We start from the raw sequence: 23,096 nt of genomic DNA on the forward strand, positions 1-23,096 counted from the left end.
CAATATTCAGCCCTTGATTTTGGGGTAACAGAACTATTGGCCCTCTTACCCCAGTTTGAAACCTCTGCAGCCATGAGCAGGGGCAGGGCATGATGCCTTCCACATGACACTAAGTGCTGAAGGAAATTGTGATCCTGCATTTAAAGTGGAAGCAGAAAGCCCTGTTTTAAATGCAGGATTTTAGGCTGGTGTAGAGAGGCCCCCCGTATCTGAGTCTTCCATTATCTTTCATTGATCTCACTCCTCTTCTTGCCGCTTTAACTCTTTTCACAAAGGAAACTGGAGCAGAACACAATGAGGTAATTGGATAGCTCATTATCTGCAATCTATTTAAAAATGGAACAAAGGGCATTTATTTAGTGCAGGAGATGCCTTGAACGATCATGGCGTCATGTAAAGAGCCCGCAAACTTCCATGAAGGACCAATCTCATTTGCAGGATAAAAGCTCCACATGAAGGAACCCTAAATGCTGAAGGAAACGCCTTCTTGTTCCCTATCTGGCTTCACCTCCCGCAGCATAACGATCTGGGTGGATTTCTGGGATTGATACAACAAATAAATGCAACAAACAAAGAAATAATAAGACATTTTGGATGCCTGAGCCAGGGAATCCAAGTTGCAAACTTCTGATGGTGAACAAAAAAATGAATTGACGAACTGCTGCCCTTTAATAACAGCCCCAAGTCTGCATGATGACGCAAGGACTGGCATTGCACTGATGGTTCCCTTCTTGATGGTGGGAGGCATTCTCATTTTATTACATGGGGCCAGGAGTTCCAAGAAGACAATGGAGGCCGCGTGTGTGTTTATTGACTTATTTTTAAAAAAATCTATTCCAGCTTTCAATAACAAGGCCCGTATGGTGGTTTACAACTATAGAAAATATTCGGTGAACCCACTCCAATACCAATAAAATCCAGTTTATAACAGAGAGCAACTAGTGGGGGAATAACTAAAACAAGCCAAACTGCAGGTAAAACAGAAATGTCTTCACTGCTCATCTGAAGGCCAAGAGAGACGTTTTGTGTGTGCAGTGTGTGTGTCGTTTTGCATACCGTGAATGATCCATATAGATCAATTTTACTACTCAGAAGAAGTGCACAGTTTTGCATAATGAGGAACTCTTCACAGTGCTGGGACTTGTTTCTTTTTTTGTTCACCTTCTTTTTAAAGAAAAGGAAGCATGAGCTGACCAAACCTGTAACTTCCTCACACCAGAGATGATGGCACAATGGTTCTGTTGTGAGTTTGGATCCAGTTGGTTGAACAAAGTGATTAAGAACACCTTAGTCTGTGCCCAAGTTTATTTTCTTGAGTCTTAACAAGAGTCTTAAAATTGGTAATATGACTTCTGGATCATTAATCAATCAGTTAATTACAATGGTTTCCCACCCTTCCTTGAAGGATACCAGGGCATTTTTTTAAATCCTCACAACAACCTTGTGAGGTAGGTTAGGCTGAGACATAATTACTGGCCCCAAGGCCACTCAGTGAATTTCATAGCTGAGTGGGAATGTGAGTGGGAATGTGACTCCAATCCTGGCCTGAGATGCTAACCACTTCATCATACTTCCAGTGGTAACCCTGTCAGAGATTTGTAACTTTTAATGATACCGCTCCAAATGTTTATCCTGAAGGGTCAATCAGGGATATTTAAAGCTGCCCACTTCTCCAGGAGTACACTGCCTCGGCCACAATCAGCACTAAGACAAGTAACACAAGGCCGGCCACTGCTAGACGTAGTTTGGCCTCTGTAGCTGTAAAACTGTTATCTGTAAAAGTGAGAAAGAGGAAAGTGACACACTGGTGGATGAAAAAGGAAAAGAAAAGTGAGTTTACTTCTGTATTCCATTTTGCTACATAAACTACACAAATACACACAGACCTGGAATTCATCTCTCTCTCTCTCTCTCTCTATCTTGCAGAGCAAGTCCATTGAATTCCCACTGCCACAGGCTACCCTCTCCTTTTTTGTCTGAGGGCCGAACTAGATATGACTTTTCTAACCAATAGCATGGTCAGGGGGGTGAGCTGGATCAGAAGCATGACATAGGGGGAAAGGGGCTTTAACCCTTTGCCCCCACTGTGATCCTGAGTTGAATCCCTACCCCCCCTCCTCCCGCTAGTGGCAATGGAAGGAAAGCTCCCACTGGTGTCAATGCATAGGGGAGCGAACCCTCATGAAAGCTTTGGGGAAGCATCTTCAGCTAGTTCTGGAAACATCACTTGATCCTCCCAGCCTTGCCTCTTAGAAATGAATGACTTTATACAGGAAGTGGCCACCTCTTCACTAGATACAACATAAAAGCATTCATACTTCACTCCTTTAGTTCCTTTAGAACTAAGATTGGGGGTCAGGGCAGAAGTCAGTAGCAGTTTACAAGCTGTGTATATTTTAAGTCCCAGGTCCTCCCTCAAAATACTAGAATGCAGGGTCATCCTATGAAGCTGGTTGGTGGGAGATTCAGGACAGATAAAAGGGAGTACTTCTTCACATAGCACATAGATAAACTATGGAATTCGCTACCATAGGATGTAGTGATGGCCACCAATTTGGATGGCTTTAAAAGGGGGTTGGATAAATTCCTGGAGGAGAAGGCTATCAATGGCTACTAGAGCCAGTGTGGTGTAGTGGCTAGAGTGTTGGACTGGGAGTCAGGAGATCCGGGTTCTAGTCCCCACTCAGCCATGGAAGCTCATCGGGTGACTGGGCCAGTCACAGACTCTCAGCCCAGCCTACCTCACAGGAGGCTAAAATGGAGAGGAGGAGGAAGATTATGTATGCCACCTTGGGTTCCTTCAGGAGGAAAAAAAGGCAGGATATAAATGAAATAAAAAAATAGATAGATTAATAGTCCTGAGGGCTATGTGCTACCTCCAGTATCAGAGGCAGTGAGCCTATGTACACCAGTTGCTGGGGAACATGGGTGGGAGGGCGCTGTTGCTCTCATGCCCTGCTTGTGGGTTCCTGGTCAACAGCTGGTTGGCCACTGTGTGAACAGAAAGCTGGACTAGAATGACCCTTGGTCTGATCCCACATGGCTCTTCTTAGGTCCAGTGGCTGAGTTCAAGTAGAAGAGGTAGCAAGCAGGACTGGAAAAAGCCAGTGCCCGGTCGGAGTTGTAGACAGACCTGGGTGGCAGGGACACTCCTGTCACTCAGCAGTGTGAGGCAGCTCCTGATAGATAACCCAGGGCTTGTCCAGTCATAGCCACATGGATTTCTGGATATTCCCTGGTCTTTTAGGCTACTTCTGCTCTGCATTCGTTCCTGCCATAAGTGCAGGATGTAGTCAGGTTAATGGGCCGGGCTGCTTTAATGCAGGTGGCCAAAAGAGACCGCATCAGCTATTATTATTGTCTCCAGTATGGGCACATAAATGCATGCCCTTCTAGCCATGCTCAGTGGCATCTTCATGCTTGTCCTGAAGTGCAGTCCATCTTGTTTTTGACTGCCGCTTTCGTAGGGCCAAATCACATTAAAGATGTAGCAGGTAGCTACGTCTTTTCCACTTCTTCACTCTAGTGTAAATGCAGGTGCCTCAGTCTGGATTAGAACCCAAGCACGTGGTGATGGTGGTTTGGAATTTTAACCCTTTCTCCCCTGTTGTGCCTTCCCCCCACATCTGCAATTTATAGTGGGAAACAGTGATCCACTAAAACAAATCGATCACTATTTTGCAGTATAAATGGCAGGCATGGGCCCCCGATCCAAACTGGGACCACAGTGGTGGAGGGGGAGGGGTTAAGGCCCCCTACCCCCAATGCTGGGGTCCCCAGCTTACACTAGTAAAAAGGAACACACATCATAGCTGCTTGCTACATCTTCTAACAGAATGTCTACTTGTGCCCTTAGCGAGCCATTGCGATAGAGTCAGGGCATCCGGATCCTCCATGATAATTGACATGGTGGTTTCTCTGTAGGTCCACATCATGGTCTGTGATGGTGCTGAACCAAGGAGCCAGGTTGGCAGAGCTGAGTCAGGCTGATCCTGCCCAGCTCCCCACTCAGGTCTCAGTAATACACACGCGTCACCCCCCACCCCCAATCCACAGTTAAAGTGTCCATCGTAGAGGTTTTATTTTGGACCGACCAAGGGTTACGCAACAGCACCACCAGACTAGAGGGCAAGCTGACAGGGCAACCTGGATCCTGATGGAAGGAGGGTGGTCTGGCCAAGGGAAGAACTTTCAACCCGTGACGCTCATGTCACCAGGCCAAAGCAACCCCCGGGCCATGCCTCCCCCTGCCCATCACAGCTGGAATTCAGGCACTTCCATCCCCACTCCCTTATTATCATCCAGACACATTACACTAAATGGAATATTATGCCAACAATTCGGAAATGCAAAGTTGTGTAAGCTTGTTGATTGGATTCTTATGAAATGCAGACACTATAAAACGGCTACACATAACAGCAGATGTTTAATACAGACCTCAGAAAGCATAGAGCTTCATGTCCTTTAAACAAACTAGTAAAACCACACAGTTAAAAACCAACACCAAACTTGACTCCTGCCTGCTTAGACCTCCATGCCAGCCCTGTCTCTGACTCAGAACCACTCTTTCAGCGTGGTGGGCTTCTGTTCCAGGTCTCAGCCAGCCACATGTTTTTTGCAGATACTCCATTTCATTTCCCCTCCCCATTTTTTTGCCTCAACATTCAATCTGCGTTCACTGAGCATGAGGAGTCCTCACTGGACTCTTTCCTCCCTTCCCAATAGGATTTTCCCTAATATTTTCATACTCCTGCAAACTTTGGAATTCCCCCAAGCCTGCTGATACCTTCCTCTTGTGCGTGATTAATGATCAACACTCACAGAATGAGACTGTTATTTATATATACTATGCTGAGATATGCAACTTTTCATAAAATATACAGATGGGGCAGTGTATATTTTTTGGGGGGTGTCATTACACGATGCAGAAATTCCACAACTGTACCAGGGGCTTTCTACCTCTTTGCAGGATCATGACACGCTCCACTCACCCCCTCCTCCTCCTTCCCCCCTCCTCTCTCCCTTTTCTCTGTTTATCCAGGAGTTCTATATGTTTCTATATGTTTCATTTATGCAGCCACAAGATGGTGCTGTGGACTAGCTCTTCTTATTGCGTTTTTTTTCCCCCCACGGAAAAATGGAAATGGATCTGTTTATTACTAGTTTATTTCTGTTTCAAATTAACCCATGAAATTGCTTGGAAAGGAGGAGAGAGGCACTGGAGGTTGACGATGTCATGTACAGAACCTGCAAACTTCCGTGATTGACCAATCTCAATCGTGGGATAAAGGCCCCATGTGATGACACCCTTGGTTTAGAATTATGGCTTCTTTTTTGTTTTGTTTTCTAAGACAGACTATGCATAGTCCTGGGAATTTCCATTGCTATGTGCCACAATCATATTCAGGAATGCCAAGGGGCATTACGTAAATGTGCCTAGTGGGATCAGGTCAACAGTGAGATGGGCTCCCAGATAGCTACATCTCCAGCTGACATTGACTGCAATCATGTCTATTTCTGGTCCTGCTTTACCTTTTGCCAGTGCAGCTGAAGCACCTGGCTCCTCCATTCCTTGCAATGTTGCACTGTGTCTCTGCGGCTGTGTTTGACTTGGACACCGGTAACCCCAAATGCTCCTGCCTCCTACACACAGAGTGGGACTTGGATGGGGGCAGAAAAGACTGTGCCAAGCAAACTCCTCACCTGTCACAACCAGCTCCACAGGGTCACTTGGTTCAGACAACGAAAAGGGATTTAATTTGCGGTATTGGCAGGTGTAGCTCCCTGCATTCTCCAGCGTCACTCTGGATAAAAGGAACTCTGTTGTGTTTTTCTTTGGCTCTGCCATTTGTGATGCAATCCGGCTCCCTGATTTGAGCAGGAAGAAGGTCAGACCCCAACAATTATCTCCCCCTTGGCACTCGATGGTGATATTAAATCCTGGAGGTATCTGTTCATTGGGTCTCACCTTGATGGAAGGTTTGGAGAAGCTGCGATCTAGTGTTGGGAAAAAAACAAAACAAAAACCAGTGAGAATAGCATGGAGTCATGTTTGCTTGTTATTCTCAAATTATGCATCTTGTTGATTCTGATCAGATTAATAGACCCTTTAGCTCCAGAGATACATGTAGATACATTCCATGGACTGGGCATATTCTGTAATAGTACAGTGAAACCACTATAACTGCTACAGGGCAACGAATTCAGTACCTCAGGTTTCAAGGTGTTTTTTGAAAAGTAAATTTCTAGCTCTTAATGATGGGAAGACCATTTTGAAGGTGTGGGCAATGCCAAAAGTTATTTCAGAAGCTGCAGTGCAGGGAGAGGGCCTGAAATGAATGCCTTGAGTGTTTGGTTTCCTTTCCTTGTTACAAGCACATTAAGAACAAATTATGCTCAGTGAATGGATGTCTACAATTTGCATACATTGTATGTGTGTATTTGGCTTTCTGCTGGATTCGGCAGCTGCTGATAAGCATGACAAAGCATTGTTCCTGGCATCTTTATTTGCACTTCTGTTCACCTTATCTGCATATCACCAGCTTCTCATCAGTCTTTGGAGCCATTGCAAGGGGATATCAGCTGGCTCTGTTTATTGTCCAGAAGACCAGTCCATGTTTAGTTGAGTTTGCCATAATCTGGAGCAGTTCCAAGGCAGATATATATATATATACACATATACACATACACACACATTTATGTTCCAAATTTCCACCAAGGAGATCAATATGGTGTACATGTCCCCCACCTCCTTGCCCATTTTATCCTCACCACAATTCTGTGAGGTAGGTTAATCTGAGAAATAGTGACTGGCCCAAGCTCACCCAGGGAGTTTCAAGACGGAGTGGGGTTTCGAACTTAGACTTAGTACCCATTCCTAGTCTGACATGTAAACCACCACAGTAGCTCTAATGGCTCAGTCTCTTTCCAGGCTGATCTTGTCAGGCAGCCATGAGGAATTCTAGGATGCCAAATCCTACAGTTCTGTTTGTGCCAGAGATAGACTTTACTTGCCTTGAACACTGTCTATTCCTGTGGCTGTGAAGGATCTGTAGTTGATGACTGTGTAGCCAAGCTGTGTCCAGGATTGCTACAAACCTGGTCCCTCCGATGGTGGGAAACATAAACCTGAGAGGCCACCTGTGGATTCCTAAGCTTTATTGTGGGGAAGGCTCTTGGTTGGACCTTTGGGGGGTATAAAAGTGATTGGTAGGAGTAGACTGGTACAGGAGTAGTTTCCCCATCACCAGTGGTGTATTGGTCAATTTTGAAGTGCTGGTGCTCATGCTTGATCCGACACATGGCAGGCAGTGGTGTGGATCCATATCAACTATGCAGTTCTAGCACTTTTCATCTCCACCAGGAGCAGATCTTTTATCAAGTGAATGGGTCTGAATTGCCCAGTCAGGACCAAGCCACACACACACACAAAAATGTTATTACAATAGCGAATGACACAATGTTGTTAGGTAAACTCATTTCCTTCCAGTTGAGCTCCATGGGAATGAGGGATTCCAAGGGTAGGGTGGCAGAGGACATCAGTGTCCCTGCTAATAAAAAAGTGCTGGCGTTGTGTCCCTGTGAGCCCGGGCTCCATTTCTCTGCTTCCCACCATCCACAGGCCCACTTAAATATCTACACTCTCTGTTGCAGTTCTCCATCAAGTTTTCTTTGATTCCTTTTGTAGGGCCAGCCTGTCATTAGGTGTTCCCGCCTCCCAGCTGAGCAGAGCAGAGCAGAGTAGAGCAGAGCAGAGGAAGCTGCTCCATCTGGTCCAGAAGCAAGCGAGCTTCCAGAGAGTGAGCGATCAGAGCAAGTGAACAGGAGGAGCAAAGAGGACTTGGCCAGGGGATTTGTAGTGGCAGAAGAGACAAAGGAGACAAAGGCAAAGAGGTAATTGGGCTGGAGGAAGCTGGAGGAAGCCCAGAGGACTGTCCTTTTCCTGCTGAGTGGCTGTGAGCTCACCAGGTGCTCCTGAGAGCTCCAACTGAATTGAGTGTGTGTGGTCTGAGTACTCCCAGCAGCTGTGTGGGCAGGAAGCTTCGGTCTGTTTCCTGCCTCCCAGCTGAGCAGAGCAGAGCAGAGGAAGCTGCTCCATCTGGTCCAGGGACAACAGAAGCAAGCAAGCTCCCAGAGAGCGAGCAATCAGAGTGAGTGAACAGGGGGAGCAAACAGGAGTTGGTCAGCGGAGCTCGGCAGGGGAGGTAAAAAATGCCCCTAACATTTTTTCTTTTTTAAAAAACTTTTTAAAAATTTATTTGTCTTGTAACACACACTTCCATACCAGTGGGACTCTGTTTTTAACCTCCAGTGAGTAAGGGCCAGGCACAGGCCACTCTAGAACAATCAGAAAGCTAGACAGAAAAAGGAAAACAGACTATGGAAGGACAAGACTCTCCAGTGGTGGTGACCTGCAAGATGTGTGCAATGTTTGTTTTCTTGCCTGAGATCAACATGGCCTACACTTGCAACAAGTGCAAGTTGATCACACTGCTGGAAGAAAAAGTAAGAGGACTGGAGAGGCGACTGTCAACCCACCAGGGGAATAAGAGAACATGAAGAGTTCTTGGACAGAACGGTGGAACTACAGTACCAAAGCGAAGTACAGGAGCTAGAAGAGCAACAGCAAGCTGAGGCAGAAGGGGGAAATGCTGAGGTGAGGAAAAATGGAGTAGAGGATACTCCTTGGATAAGGGTGACAGGAGAAGAAGAACTAGATGCCACTCTGCACCAGTGGAGGCAGTGGAACTAGGGAACCATTTCCAGGTACTTGAGGATGAGACTGGAGGACAGCCTGCAGAGGAAGAGTTACAGGGGAACCTGCATGACAGCGAGCAAGAGGCTGAAGGTCAGTCAAGCAGAGGCGATGAAACCAAGACCTACAACAACAAGAAGAGAAGAGTAGTAGTGGTGGGAGACTCCTTGCTGCATGGGATTGAAACCCAAGTATGTTGCGAAGACCCGTGGACTCACCAGGTATGCTGTCTCCCAGGAGGATGGATTGGAGACATGACTGAAGGGTTACCTGCACTCATAAAGCCCACTGAAAGGTATCCCTTTCTTCTCATCCATGTGGGAACAAATGATACCGCCAAGCGGAGCTACGAAAAAATCACGTCAGACTTTGAAGCTTCGGGAAGGAAACTCAAGAACTTAGAGGCCCAGATAGTTTTCTCATCCATCCTTCCAGTAGTTAGAAGAGGGATAGAAAGGGAAAGAGAAATACTCCGGGTGAATGACTGGCTATGAAGGTGGTGCCGATGAGAGAGATTTGGATTCTGGGACCACGGGCTATACTTCCTGGAAGATGGACTGTTGGCAAGGGACGGGTTGCACCTCACAAGGGCTGGGAAGAATGTGTTTGGCCACAGCATGAAGAACTTCATCAGGAGGGCTTTAAACTGAATTCTATGGGGAAGGGAGACATAAAGTTGGTAACAATGGACGAATGCACTGCAACGGAGAGAACAGCTCGAATAGTGCCCAATAATAGTCTTCACAAATGTGTAGGAAGAAAGCTAGACCATGAAGCACATGGTCTTTGATGTCTATATACTAATGCCTAGAGTATGGGAAACAAACAGAAAGAACTTGAACTCTTAATACAGGAGGGAAATTATGACTTCATAGGTATAACTGAGACTTGGTGGGATGACTCTCATGACTGGAATACAGCAATTGAAGGATATAAGTTGTTCAAAAAGAAGAGGAGAGACAGAAAGGGAGGTGGGGTTGCACTATATGTAAAAAATACATATCTCTGCACAGAAATACAGGAGGATGAGTTTGGTAGCCCCATCGAGAGCATCTGGGTTAAAATAAATGGAGCAAAGAATAAAAAGAACCTGGTGGTCAGAGTCTACTAAGGCCACCCAATCAAGGAGAAGATGAGGATGAAACTTTTGAAAAGCAAATAGCCAATGTTTCAAGGAAGCATGATGTAGTAATAATGGGGGACTTCAATTTCCCCGATATTTGTTGGGAGACAAATTCTGCAAAACATGGCCCTTCCAGGAAATTCCTGACTTGTGTGGCGGATAACTTCCTCCTACAGAAAATAAAGGAAGGAACTAGAGGATTGGCTATCCTTGACTTGATCCTAACCAACAGAGATGATTTAGTGGATAAAGTAGCAGTTACAGGAACTCTGGGGGAAAGTGACCATGATATACTTGAGTTCTTGGTTCTAAGGAAAGCAAAAGCCGAGTGTAGCCAAACCCGTACCCTGGATTTTAGGAAAGCTGATTTTAATAAACTCAGAACAAGGATCAGTAAGGTCCCATGGCAAGCGACTCTGACGAGAAAAAGAGTCCAAGATGGGTGGGAGTTTTTAAAAAAGGAAATTCTCAAGGCACAATTACAAACAATTCCAACAGGAAGAAAAGGTGGAAGACAACGGAAGAAGCCAGTGTGGCTTCACAAAAAGCTTAGAGATGACCTGAAAACAAAAAAGGACACATATAGGAAGTGGAAGGAAGGCCAAGCTACAAAGGAAGAGTACAGGCAGGTAGCACAGAATTGCAGGGATGGCGTCAGGAAGGCTAAAGCTGAGAATGAGCTGAGGTTAGTGAGGGATGCTATAAGCAACAAAAAGGCTTTCTTCAGCTACGTGCATAGTAAAAGACAGGGGAAAGAAATGGTGGTTCAGCTATTAAATAAGGACGGCAAAATGATAACAGATGACAAAGAAAAGGCAGAAGCTACTACCATCCACCAGATTTCCAAATTTCAGCAGGGTGGACCATGCTCTCGTCCCTGGCTCTTGGTGGTAACATTGGCGCCTCTTCATCTTTATGCAGAATTTTGAGTGCCCAGGATTTTGCCATAGGAAAGAAAAAATACAACAACACCCATGGTGTCATGTAGCTTTTTTTTTTTTTTAACTCTCATATCCTGCTTAAACCAACCAGAAATAACAATTGAGAACATTGCAATGATATTCAAGTGTAACATAAAGGAGGAGAGAACCTCCTTCAGTTCTAAGATATGTTTTTACCAACACAGCTTTCCCATTTCATGTACAGAGTTGGAAAATGCAGGATTCAATTTAGTGTCACTTGTGAAAGTCACAAACACGGACTAGGACAGGCTCTCACCTATTATGTTGATGTGTACCTCATCACTGTAGTTTGAGCAGGGTTGATAGAAGTCTGATTTGAAGCAATATCTACACCGGTAGATCGCCCCATCTGAGTAGTTGGCTTTGACAATGGGAAATACAACTTCATCCGATTCCGCATTCTTGGTAACATAGGTATCCAAAAACTCTCTTTTGTGTAGAGTAAACTCTGCTTTTTGGTGCTCTTCACTCTTACAATGGATGCTGACATTTTGTCCCAGAGTGACCACCTCACCTGGGCTCACTGAGATGGAAGGCTTGGGATAAACTTGTCCTGAATGAGAAAGAGAAGAAGAGCCATGTCTTAAAAGCGGTGCATCTAAAACATTCCAACTCTGTAAAATGCGAAACCATTCCATGTTGTTGGGAAACACAGAAGATTGAGTATGGATCAGAGTACAAATATCTTAAGGTCTGTGAGCCATTTAAGACCTTATTGAGAACAGACCCAATGGTGGACATTTATTAGTTTCGTTGTAATTTCTTAGAGAAAGTAGTCAGAGATAGCTATATTGTCAGTGCTGATCCCATCGTATACTGCACAAAATATGTACTGTCTTCTTGCCCAGACTGGTTTTGGGGGCAACCTGTTCTTCTGGCTTGACACTTTTATGAACCATGAAGCAAGTTGTTCCATAGTCTCCACAGGGCTATGGAGAGTATTGATTGGCTGGCCCTTACATCATTCATGATGTCACATCCGTGCCCCTCGCAGAGAAGTACTCAAAGGGAAGAAAAACAGGGAAGAGACACTTCAGATATATAAAGTGCTGAGAACAGATGACTGGACAGATAAACATGCAGTTTACAGCCCACCTGAAACATGCAGGCACTTGGAATGCAAAATCCCAAAGCAGAGAGCATGCCTGGAGCCTGGAGAGAGGGGTGAAAAGGAGCTTTCAGTTTGGAGCAGGACTGGTAGTCCTGGGTGGCATGGTCAGGCAGCTGTGATCGCCCAGCATTCCTGCCTCTCTCTCCCACCCCCATGTCTCTGTGTTCCTCTGTTGGTGCCTCCATACCCTCCTTCTCTCTCTCTCTCTCTCTCTCTCTCTCTCTCTCTCTCCTCGACTGCCTGCCCTTCGGCCTGTAATGGGGATTTATACAGGGGCACAAGAGGCCCTGGGGCCTCCCATCATCTGAGGGCCTTTGCCTACTTGGAGCTGGCTTTGGAGTCAAGGCTGTGCCTCAGTACAGAAGGGGGAGAGCTACTCCTGCAGCCACTCCTAGGCCCAAGTATGTCTGTAGGCAACATACATTTCTGCTCAGCAACTGGTTTTTAATGGAGCCTTAAAATTGTTTTTAGTATGAGCTGAAGGGTCTGCAGCATTGGCTCCAGTCACTGCCTCTTGTGCACCAGAGTCGAGAGAGGGGCAAAGTGCTCTTTAGCTCAGGGCCAGCACCACGGCCTGTGGCAAGGTGTCTCCAGAGCTGCCCCTGAGCCTTGCCCAGAGCCCCTAGTGCTCCCCACCCTGGTAAAGTGACAAGCATCAGCAGAGACAGGCCCCCATTTTCTTCTTAAAAATGTTTTTACTGGAGCAGTGGGGGGGGGGGATGGCGGAACTCAGCCTGGCACTGTGAAGCGAAGCGAAGCACTGGGCAGGGTTGCAGCCACTTGCTGTCTGGGGAATCCCATGGCCCATCTGCAGCTCCAGCACATTGTCCCCTGGGCTTTGCCTTCAAGGAGGGCTGGGGAGGCTGGGATCCAGGGGTAGGTAAATACGGGGTCAAATGATATGTTACTCAAGCTGCATTTCATGTTTTGTTGTCCAGAACACTGAACTTGTGAATGTTTCTAATGATCTGCAATAAAGGGGGAAGGAGATGCTCTTTTAATCAATTGTATATTTTAGTCACTGCAGTTTTTCCCATTGACTGGCAGATGCAATAAATCCAGCATGCATTTTCGTGTCATTTGTGCAACGGGCACACAAGGACTGAGTGACGCCCTTACCTGTTATGACGATGGAAACTCTGTCGCTGGGATGTGACCATCCTCGATTACTGTCTACATTGAACTGAAACATACACCAGTAGACACCCCCATCTGCTTGTTGGGCTTTGGAAATGTAAAATGAAACCCATTGAAATGGGGACCTCGAAGGCTTCTGAACTTGCAACTCCTGTGAAGCTCCTTCTTTGAAGAGAGAGAATGTTGCGTTCTCATAACCTTTACTCTCACAGGAAAAGCAGACCTTTTCCCCCAGGATGACCTCATGACTGGGTAACACTGAGATGGAAGGCTTGGGAAAACTCTGTCCTAGACAAGAAAGAGAACAAGAATGAAACTTGCAAGGCTGAGCCCGTGCAGCAGTCTCACTCTGAACAATGGGGGACTTCTGAATGAATCTGAATGAGGATACAAACATTCATACTTTCGTGATTAATTACTTTGTGTCATCAGCCAATGGAGCATCTAGTCCTCACTTTACATACATTTCTGATCAGCAACTAGATTTTTTAAAAACTAAAAACCATGTTTTGAACTGAGAAAGGTGAAGGGCCACCAACACGGGCTCCTGCAGGAGCTAAGGAAGAGGCTAGATGCGTTTGAACTACGCATAGAACAAAGGATGGGCACTTTTGAACAACGCATGGAACAATGGATGGAGAGGCAAGGATTGGAAGTGAAGGAGGAGATTACAGATATGAAGGAAGAACTGAGACAAGAAATTAAGAAATTAGATGCTGCATTAAATCAAAGAGAAGAAGAGTTTAAAATAATGACAGAGTGGAAGTACTGGAAAACAATGCAGAAATTGTAACCTCGAAGTTAGAACGTGAGCAGGATGCCTTAGCTTAGTTTGAACTCAAAGATAAAGAACGTTCGTTACATTTGAGAGGGGTCATGGAAAGTTATGGTAGAGCAGAACCTGATCTCAGAACGGAATTGGTAAAGACTATAGCAGTATTTTTGAACAAAGAAGAAAAAATTATGGAAATGGAAATAGATCAAGTTTATAGACTGAATTTGACATATGCAAAAACAAAAGGTATACCCAGAGATATTATTGTCCATTTTGTAAGTTATTTTGTCCATTTTGAGGTTATTTTCATATTAGGGTTATGTTATGGAGAAAGTACCTCTGACCATGTACCAAGTACCTTTCCCTCACCACTGACGCTAGAAGAAACACAAATGACAAAACATGCATAGGGTTAGGTTGAAAGGGTCGCCAAGTCCCTTGGAATGGGGTGAGCAGCTCATTAAGCCTGCCATGCCGCACTCACAAGTCCGAACTTGTTTCTGAGAAAACATGCAGAGGATCAGGCTGCAAACATCCACATGAAAGTAACGTAGGGCCTCTTCACATGGAGCATTTATCCTGCTATTGGATTTGCTTACTCACGGAACTTAGTGGGTTGTTTTCATGATGTCATCAACCTCCAGGGCACATCCAGAGGTATTGCTTGGTTATTCCATCTCAAAAAGATGAGGAAATAATGAACTATTTATTTTAAGTCAGATTGCTACGCTGTTAAAACAGCCATTAGATGGTGCTGTTTCACTGAGTTCTATGAAACCTTGAAAATTAAAAGCTTCTCTTTTCAGCAAGCATGTGGTTGCTGTCTGGGAGCCCGCAGTAAATGTGGAAAGGCTCCACCACGGGAGGACTGTGGGGTTTTTACTTTAGGCAGTCTTAGGCTGGAATCCCATGTACACTTTCCTGGGAATAAGCCCCATTGAACATTATGGGATTGACTTCTGAGTAGACATACATAGGATTGTATGAATGACCAATAGGAAGGAAGGAAGGAAGGAAACTCAAGGACTTTGGGGCCCAGATAGTTTTCTCATCCATCCTTCCAGTAGTTAGAAGAAGGATAGAAAGGAAAAGAAAAATACTCCGGGTGAATGACTGGCTACGAAGGAGGTGCCAATGAGAGAGATTTGGATTCTAGGACCACAGGCTCTACTTCCTGGAAGATGGGCTGTTGGCTAGGGACGGGTTGCACCTCACAAAGGCTGGGAAGAATGTGTTTGGCCACAGCATGAAGAACTTTTATCAGGAGGGCTTTAAACTGAATCCTACAGGGAAGGGAGACGTAAAGTTGGGGGTAACAATGGATGAAGGCTCATGCACCACAACGGAGAGAACAGCTCTAATAGCACCCGATAATAATCTTCACTAACATGTAGGAAGAAAGCCAGACCAAGAAGCACATGGTCTTCAATGTCTATATACAAATGCCCAGAGTATGGGAAACAAACAGAACAAACTTGAACTCTTAATACAGGAGGGAAATTATGACTTCATAGGTATAACTGAGACTTGGTGGGATGACTCTCATGACTGGAATACAGCAATTGAAGGATATAAGTTGTTCAAAAAGAAGAGGAGAGACAGAAAGGGAGGTGGGGTTGCACTATATGTGAAAAATACATAGCACAGAAATACAGAAGGATGGGCTTGGTAGCCCCATCGAGAGCATCTGGATTAAAACAAATGGAGCAAAGAATAAAAGGAACCTAGTGGTCGGAGTCTACTAAGGCCACCCAATCAAGGAGAAGACGAGGATGAAACTTTTGAAAAGCAAATAGCCAATGTTTCAAGGAAGCATGATGTAGTAGTAATGAGGGACTTCAATTTCCCTGATATTTGTTGGGAGACAAATTCTGCAAAACATGCCCCCCCCAGGAAATTCCTGACTTGTGTGGCGGATAACTTCCTCCTACAGAAAGTAGAGGAAGGAACTAGAGGATCGGCTGTCCTTGACTTGATCCTAACCAACAGAGATGACTTAGAAGGTAAAGTAGCAGTTACAGGAACTCTGGGGGAAAGCGACCATGTTGTACTTGAGTTCTTGGTTCTAAAGGAAGCAAAAGCCGAGTGTAGCCAAACCCGTACCCTGGATTTTAGGAAAGCTGATTTTAATAAACTCAGAACAAGGATCAGTAAGGTCCCATGGCAAGCGAAGTGACTCTGACGAGAAAAAGAGTCCAAGGTGGGTGGGAGTTTTTAAAAAAGGAAATTCTCAAGGCACAATTACAAACAATTCCAACAGGAAGAAAAGGTGGAAGACAACGGAAGAAGCCAATGTGGCTTCACAAAAAGCTTAGAGATGACCTGAAAACAAAAAAGGACACATATAGGAAGTGGAAGGAAGGTCAAGCTACAAAGGAAGAGTACAGGCAGGTAGCACAGAACTGCAGGGATGGCATCAGGAAGGCTAAAGCTGAGAACGAGCTGAGGTTAGCGAGGGAGGCTAAAAGCAACAAAAAAACTTTCTTCAGTTATGTGCATAGTAAAAGACAGGGGAAAGAAATGGTGTTTCAGCTATTAAATAAGGATGGCAAAATGATAACAGATGACAAAGAAAAGGCAGAATTGCTGAATTCCTACTGGGGATGCTCTGACTTGGATTCCTGTATTGAGCAGGGGGTTGGACTCGATGGTCTTGTAGGCCCCTTCCAACCGTACTGTTCTACGATTCTATGATTCTATGAGTATTTATCCCCTCCCCCCTTTAACTCCTTTTAAAAAATTAAAGCTTGCCATTCCTATTAGAGTTGTATTTGTCTGGTAAGTTGAGTGCAGTCATAATGGTTGCACCGTTCAGACAAAGGAACATTTACTACTAATGAAGAAGGAGGAAGGAAGTAAAGCCCGAGAGTTGCGAACTACATCAAAGAGTAGTTACAAGAAGAAACTAGTTAGAAGAAGAAAATAAGGGGATGGTATTAAAGCTGGAACAGAACAGGTCGGAATGACCCCTATACTTAAAAGAAATGCCAAAAATAGTGGCATGTGTTAGAGATGTTTGAGAACAATGTTTTAGGACTAAAACCATTGCAAAAATATATTATTAACCCCATGATGCCCAGAAAACATCTGGAACAGAACGGAATGGCCTGAAAGGCCACTTGGAATGAGCAAAATCAACCAAACTCACCAATGACACATAACTACAGGGCAGGGATGCAATAAGCTACAAAATATCCACAGAAACCACATTCTGATGCCTGTTCTGGGCAACAGTCCATATTCAAGAAAAATGACCTGGAACGGCAACTTCCAAGTGAGCCAAATCAATGAAACTCACCGGGCTCACATTACTTGATGGGATTGATATAACAAGCTCCAAAACATCCACAGAAACCATGTTTCAGTCGCTGTTCCGGGCCATAGTCCATATTCTGCAAAACAGGCCGGAAGGGCAACTTCCAAGTGAGCCAACCTCCTTTCTTATCACCACCTCCTTTCTTATCTGTCACTTGCTGGTGTCTTTTTTTCTCCCTGCTTTCTATTCCTTTCTCAGCTGCCACTTTCTCTCTTGACCCACAATCCTCTCACCTTCCACTTTCTCTCACCACCTTCTAAGTCCTTCCTTTGCTGTCACTTCCTCTCTCGCCTCACCTTCTTTCATAATCTTTTCTGTCATCAGTTACCTGCCTGTTGCCTCTTCCTCTCTGCTCAAGCCTTCTGACACCTTGTTACCCTCTCGGACTTTTCAATCCTGTTTTCTTTAACCTTCTACTTCCTTTTGCCTGCTGATATTGCCTTTTGGGGCTCCTTCACATGGAACTTTTATCCTGGTATAGAGATTGCTCACTCGCAGACATTTGTGGGTCCTTTTCATGACATTGTTAACCTCCAGGGCACATCCAGAGGAATTTCTTGGTATTTTCGCTCCAAAAAGATCTGGAACTAATGAACCATTTGTTAAAGTCGGATTGTTACGCTATTAAAACAGCCACTAGATGGCACTGTTTCATTGTGTTCTATGGAACCTTGAAAATTAAAAGCTTCGCCTCTCAGCAATCATATGGTCGATGGAAAGGCTCCAGAACGGGAGGACGGTGGGGGTTTTCTTTAGTGTAAAGGCAGCCTTGGTCTCCCTCCATTCTCTGACCTTCATTTTCATTCTGCTCACTTGCACTCTGTTTCACCTTCTCTGCTGCTATAATTCACCTCTCTGTGACACTTGTCCCTTCCTAGAGTCACCTTGCCTGGAATCAAATGTACAGAAAATAAACTTGGGGATGGTCCATCACCCTTAGAACCAAATTTTGGTGGCAGCTCTTCCTAACTGTTAGAGCAGTACAACATTGGAACCAATTGCCCAGGGAGGTGGTGGGCTCTCCCACACTGGAGGCGTTCAAGACGAGGCTGGACAGCCATCTGTCAGGGGGTTGGACTCGACGGCCTTGTAGGCCCCTTCCAACCCTACTATTCTGTGATTCTAGTTGCTCTTTGTTGGGGGCTATAGGGGTTGGGGTTGGGAGGGGAACAGTTTCTATGACCAGGAAGCCACATATAGTTGTACTTCAAAGCAAAAAGTATTTTTCTCTTTCAGTATGCAATGTCTTGCCATTTACAATTCTTTTAAAAGCCAACTAAATAAAACAAGATTCATTTTAATTCCAGATCAACAATGAAACGGGAAGGGTGCCATCCTATGCACACTTACACAACAGTAAATCCCATTCAGATGACTGTGCCTTACTTCTGAGTAGACATTCATGAGACTTTCTTACTAAATGGGATACATTCATTTTGTTTTTCTTTAAAATAAATAAATAAATAAATAAATGCACAACCCTGAGCTGGTACACACTGTACAAAAATGGGGACTCCACTGGCCACAAACCCCAAATGTAGGCAAGTTCTAACAGCACACCAGTGAAGACAATGGAAGAGCACAGTCTCCATTGTGGGTCAATGCCAAGCATTTCACTCCAGCAAGCCGTTGCGTCTGCTGCCCAAACATTCACAACTTTGATGATGATGATGTAATCCAGGTGCTCCTTACCTGGAGAGCTGAGTCCTCTCTGACTCTCTTGGTGTTTTGGGTTTCCCCCCTGTCAATTGCGGATGCCTCTCTTTCCCTTACTTGCAACCAAATCTCTATCTGCACCTTCTTAGTATCACCTTGCCTGGAATCAAATGTACAGAAAATAGATATTGGAAAGGACTGTCACCCTTAGAATCCAGTTTTGGTGGCAGCTGCCCTTTGTTGGAGGCTATAGGGGGTCAATATCGAAATCAGATTGATTGTACTTTGCAGCCAAAGATGGAGAAGCTCTATACAGTCAGTAAAAACAAGACCTGGAGCTGACTGTGGCTCAGATCATGCTTCTTGCAAAATTTTGGCTTAAATTGAAGAACGTCGGGAAAACCACTAAACCATTCCAGAATGACCTAAATCATATCCCCTATGAATATAAAGTGGAGGTGAGGAATAGATTTAAGGGATTAGACCTGATAGACAGAGTACCTGAGAACCTATGGACGGAGGTCCGTAACATTTTTCAGGAGGCAGCAACTCAATCCATCCCAAAGAAAAAGAAATGCAAGAAAGCAAAGTGGCTGTCTGATGAGGCTTTACAAGTAGCTGAGGAAAGAATGGAAGTGAAAAGCAAGGGAGAAAGGGGAAGATATATCCAACCGAATGCAGAGTTCCAGAGAATAGCAAGGAGAGACAAGAAGGCCTTCTTAAATGAACAATGCAAAGAAATCGAGGAAAACAACAGAATGGGAAAGACTAGAGATCTTTTCAAGAAAATCAGAGATCTCAAGGGAAAGTTTTGTTGAAATCAGAGATCTCAAGGGAAAGTTTTGTGCAAAGATGGGCATGATAAAGGACAAAGAAGGCAGGACCCTAACAGAAGCAGATGATATTAACAAGAGGTGGAAAGAATACACAGAAGAACTATACAGGAAAGATCTTAATGTCCCTGATAGTCATGATAGTGCACTCACTGAACTTGAGCCGGACATGCTAGAGAGTGAAGTCAAGTGGGCCTTAGGAAGTATTACTAACAACAAAGCTAGCAGAGATGACAGTATTCCAGCTGAGCTATTTAAAATCCTAAAAGATGATGCTGTTAAAATACTGCACTCAATATGCCAACAAATTTGGACACTCAACAGTGGCCACAAGACTGGAAAAGGTCAGTTTACATTCCAATTCCAAAGAAGGGCAATGCCAAAGAGTGTTCAAACTACTGTACAATTGCACTCATTTCACATGCCAGCAAGGTTATGCTCAAAATCCTACAAGCTAGGCTTCAGCAGTATGTGAACCGAGAACTACCAGAAGTACAAGCTGGGTTTAGAAGAGGCAGAGGAACTAGAGATCAAATCGCCAACATTCACTGCATCATGGAGAAAGCAAGAGAATTCCAGAAAAACGTCTATTTCTGTTTCATTGACTATGCTAAAGCCTTTGATTCTGTGGATCACAACAAACTGTGGCAAATGCTTAAAGAGATGGGAGTACCAGACCACCTTACCTGTCTCCTGAGAAACCTGTACGAGGGTCAAGAAGCAACAGTAAGAACCGGACATGGAACAATCGACTGGTTCAAAATTGGGAAAGGAGTACGACAAGGCTGCATATTGTTGCCCTGCTTATTTAATTTATATGCAGAGTACATCATGAGAAACGCCAGGTTGGATAAATCACAGGTCGGAATTAAGATTGCCGGGAGAATTATCAACAACCTCAGATATGCAGACAATACCACCCTAATGGCAGAAAGCGAAGAGGATCTAAAGAGCCTCTTGCTGAGGGTGAAAGTGGAGAGTGCAAAAGCTGGTTTGAAACTCAACTTTAAAAAAACTAAGATCATGGTATCTGGCCCCATCATTTCCTGGTATATAGAAGGGAAAGAAATGGAAGCCGTGACAGATTTTATTTTCTTGGGCTCCAAGATCACTGCAGATGGTGACTGTAGCCATGAAATTAAAAGACGCTTGCTCCTTGGGAGGAAAGCTATGGCAAACCTAGACAGCATAGTAAGAAGCAGAGACATCACCTTGCCGACAAAGGTTCGTATAATCAAAGCTATGGTTTTCCCAGTAGTAACGTATGGCTGTGAGAGCTGGACTACAAGGAAGGCTGAGCGCCGAAGAATTGATGCTTTCGAACTGTGGTGCTGGAGAAGACTCTTACGGGTAGGGATGTACGAAAGTCACTTACCTGTTCGCAGATTATGTTGATGGTGGGGGGGAGGCATTCCGTCCCTTCCCCCGGAATCCTCACCGGCTGGCTCCGCTCCGCAGGGATTCTGCGGAGCCGCCGGCCAGCTCCGCCAGCAGCCGGACATCCGGCTGCTGGCTAGCAGGGACGCAAATGGCGGTGGCCATAGCCGCCGCCGTTTGCGTCCCTGCAGTCAGCCATGATAGGCTACGTAAATGTTTACGTAGCCTATCACGTCTGACTTTAAAAACAAACAAACAATGCGCGTATGCAAATGGCGGCGGCTATGGCCGCCGCCATTTGCATACGCGCGTTTGTTTTTTTAAAGTCAGCCATGATAGGCTACGTAAATCTTTACATAGCCTATCACGTTTTTTTTTTTTTAAACCTAGCCTTGATAGGCTACGTAAATCTTTACGTAGCCTATCACATCTTCTTTTTTTTTTTTAAATTGGAAATGGTGGCGGCAGCCGGTCAGAACACCGGCTGCTGCCGCACCGCCGCCGCACCGCTGCTGGAGCCACTGCCGCCCAGAAGATCCGCCCCAGGTAAGTCTCGTCCTGGAGGGGGCGGGGGGGGGCAGGCCATTCTGCCACCGATTTCGGGGGGCCGAATGCACTGGCATTTGGCCTCCCTGAGATCCATGGCGGAATTCTCTGACATCCCTACTTACGAGTCCCCTGGACTGCAAGGAGGTCAAATCAGTCAATCCTAAAGGAAATCAACCCCAACTGCTCATTGGAAGTACAGATACTGAAGCTGAAGCTCAAATATTTTGGCCACCTAATGCGAAGAGAAAACTCCCTGGAAAAGACCCTGATGCTGGGAAAGATTGAAGGCAAAAGGAGAAGAGGACAGCAGAGGATGAGATGGCTAGACAGCATCACTGATGCAATGAATATGAACTTGAGCACGCTCCGGGAGAGAGCAGAGGACAGGAGGGCCTGGCGTGCTGTGGTCCATGGGGTCACGAAGAGTCGGACACAACTTAACGACTGAACAACAACAACAACATAGGGGTAGGGGAACAGTTTCTATGACCCTGAAGCAACATATTAAAAAAAATATTTTTAATTCCAAATCAATACTGAAATGGGAAGGTTGCCATCCATACACACTTACACAAGAGTAAATCCCATTCAAATGAATTTGCCTTACTTCTGAGCAGACATTCATAAGACTTCTTCACTAAATGGGATTCATTCATTTTGTTTTTCTTCCTTTTTTTAAAGCACAACCCTGGACTAGTACACACTGTGCAGAAATGGTGCCCTCAGCTCTTTGGAGGAAGGGTGGGATAAGAAGGAGACAGGTTCGTATAAACACACACACACACGTGTGGAGCCCCCTCAGCCTCTCCACACACACCTGTCCCTCAACATTTCTCCCCTTATCCCCTTTCTTAAGCATACTATTAGAACCCTCTGCCCCCATTCTATCATTCTTCCCTCATGGGGGGCAGGGAGAGAGAGAGAGAGAGAGAGAGAGAGAGGAAGGCAGGAAAGGAAAAGTTTGCGAGCCCCTCACCTAAGCGGCAGGAAGGGGACAGCAAGTCGGGCTGGAAAAAATCCGTTTTGCCTCTCTCTGGGCTCCTTCACATGGAGCTTTTATCCCACGATTGAGATGGCTCCTTCACAGAAGTTTGCAGGCTCTTTACATGACACCATGCCCCTGCCGTGCCCCTCCAGGGCGCCTTCTGCACTAAATGCCCTTTGTTCCATTTTTAAACAGATCGCAGATAATGAGCTATCAAATTACCCTGTTGTGTTCAGTTTCCTCGTCAAAAGAATTAAAGCGGCAAGAAGAGGACAGAGATCAATGAAAGATAATGGAAGACTCAGATGTGGGGAGAAGGGGGGAGGGGAAAGGGAGCGCATGTAACGGGAGTCAGTGGTGATCCTGCATTTAAAACAGAAGCAGAAAGCCCTGCTTTAAATGCAGGATTTTAGGCTGGTGTGGAGAGGCCCTCTCTCCCTCATGCTGGCCACACTCAGCTCTCCTCCTCCTCTTCCACCACCACTTTCCTTTTCGGAGTGATCAACGGCTGTTCCCC

The 23,096-nt window shown here is 45.2% G+C and overlaps 1 protein-coding gene across 1 annotated transcript in view; it reads right to left on the reverse strand.

Moving 5' to 3' along the window:
- Positions 1-23,096, reverse strand: part of LOC146342044 (immunoglobulin superfamily member 1-like) — a 34,103-nt gene that overhangs the window by 6,496 nt on the left and 4,511 nt on the right. Inside the window, exons 3-5 of the mRNA XM_084807763.1 lie at positions 13,071-13,376; positions 11,097-11,393; positions 5,704-5,997 (exon numbers count right to left, since the gene is read on the reverse strand). Of these exons, the coding sequence (XP_084663889.1) occupies positions 5,704-5,997; positions 11,097-11,393; positions 13,071-13,376 (897 nt within the window). The remainder of the gene's footprint in view (positions 1-5,703; positions 5,998-11,096; positions 11,394-13,070; positions 13,377-23,096) is intronic.

Source organism: Heloderma suspectum, chromosome 6 (assembly GCF_057233095.1).
Source record: "Heloderma suspectum isolate Gila_16-S chromosome 6, 16-S_ref, whole genome shotgun sequence".
NCBI classification, from domain to species: Eukaryota; Metazoa; Chordata; class Lepidosauria; order Squamata; family Helodermatidae; genus Heloderma; species Heloderma suspectum.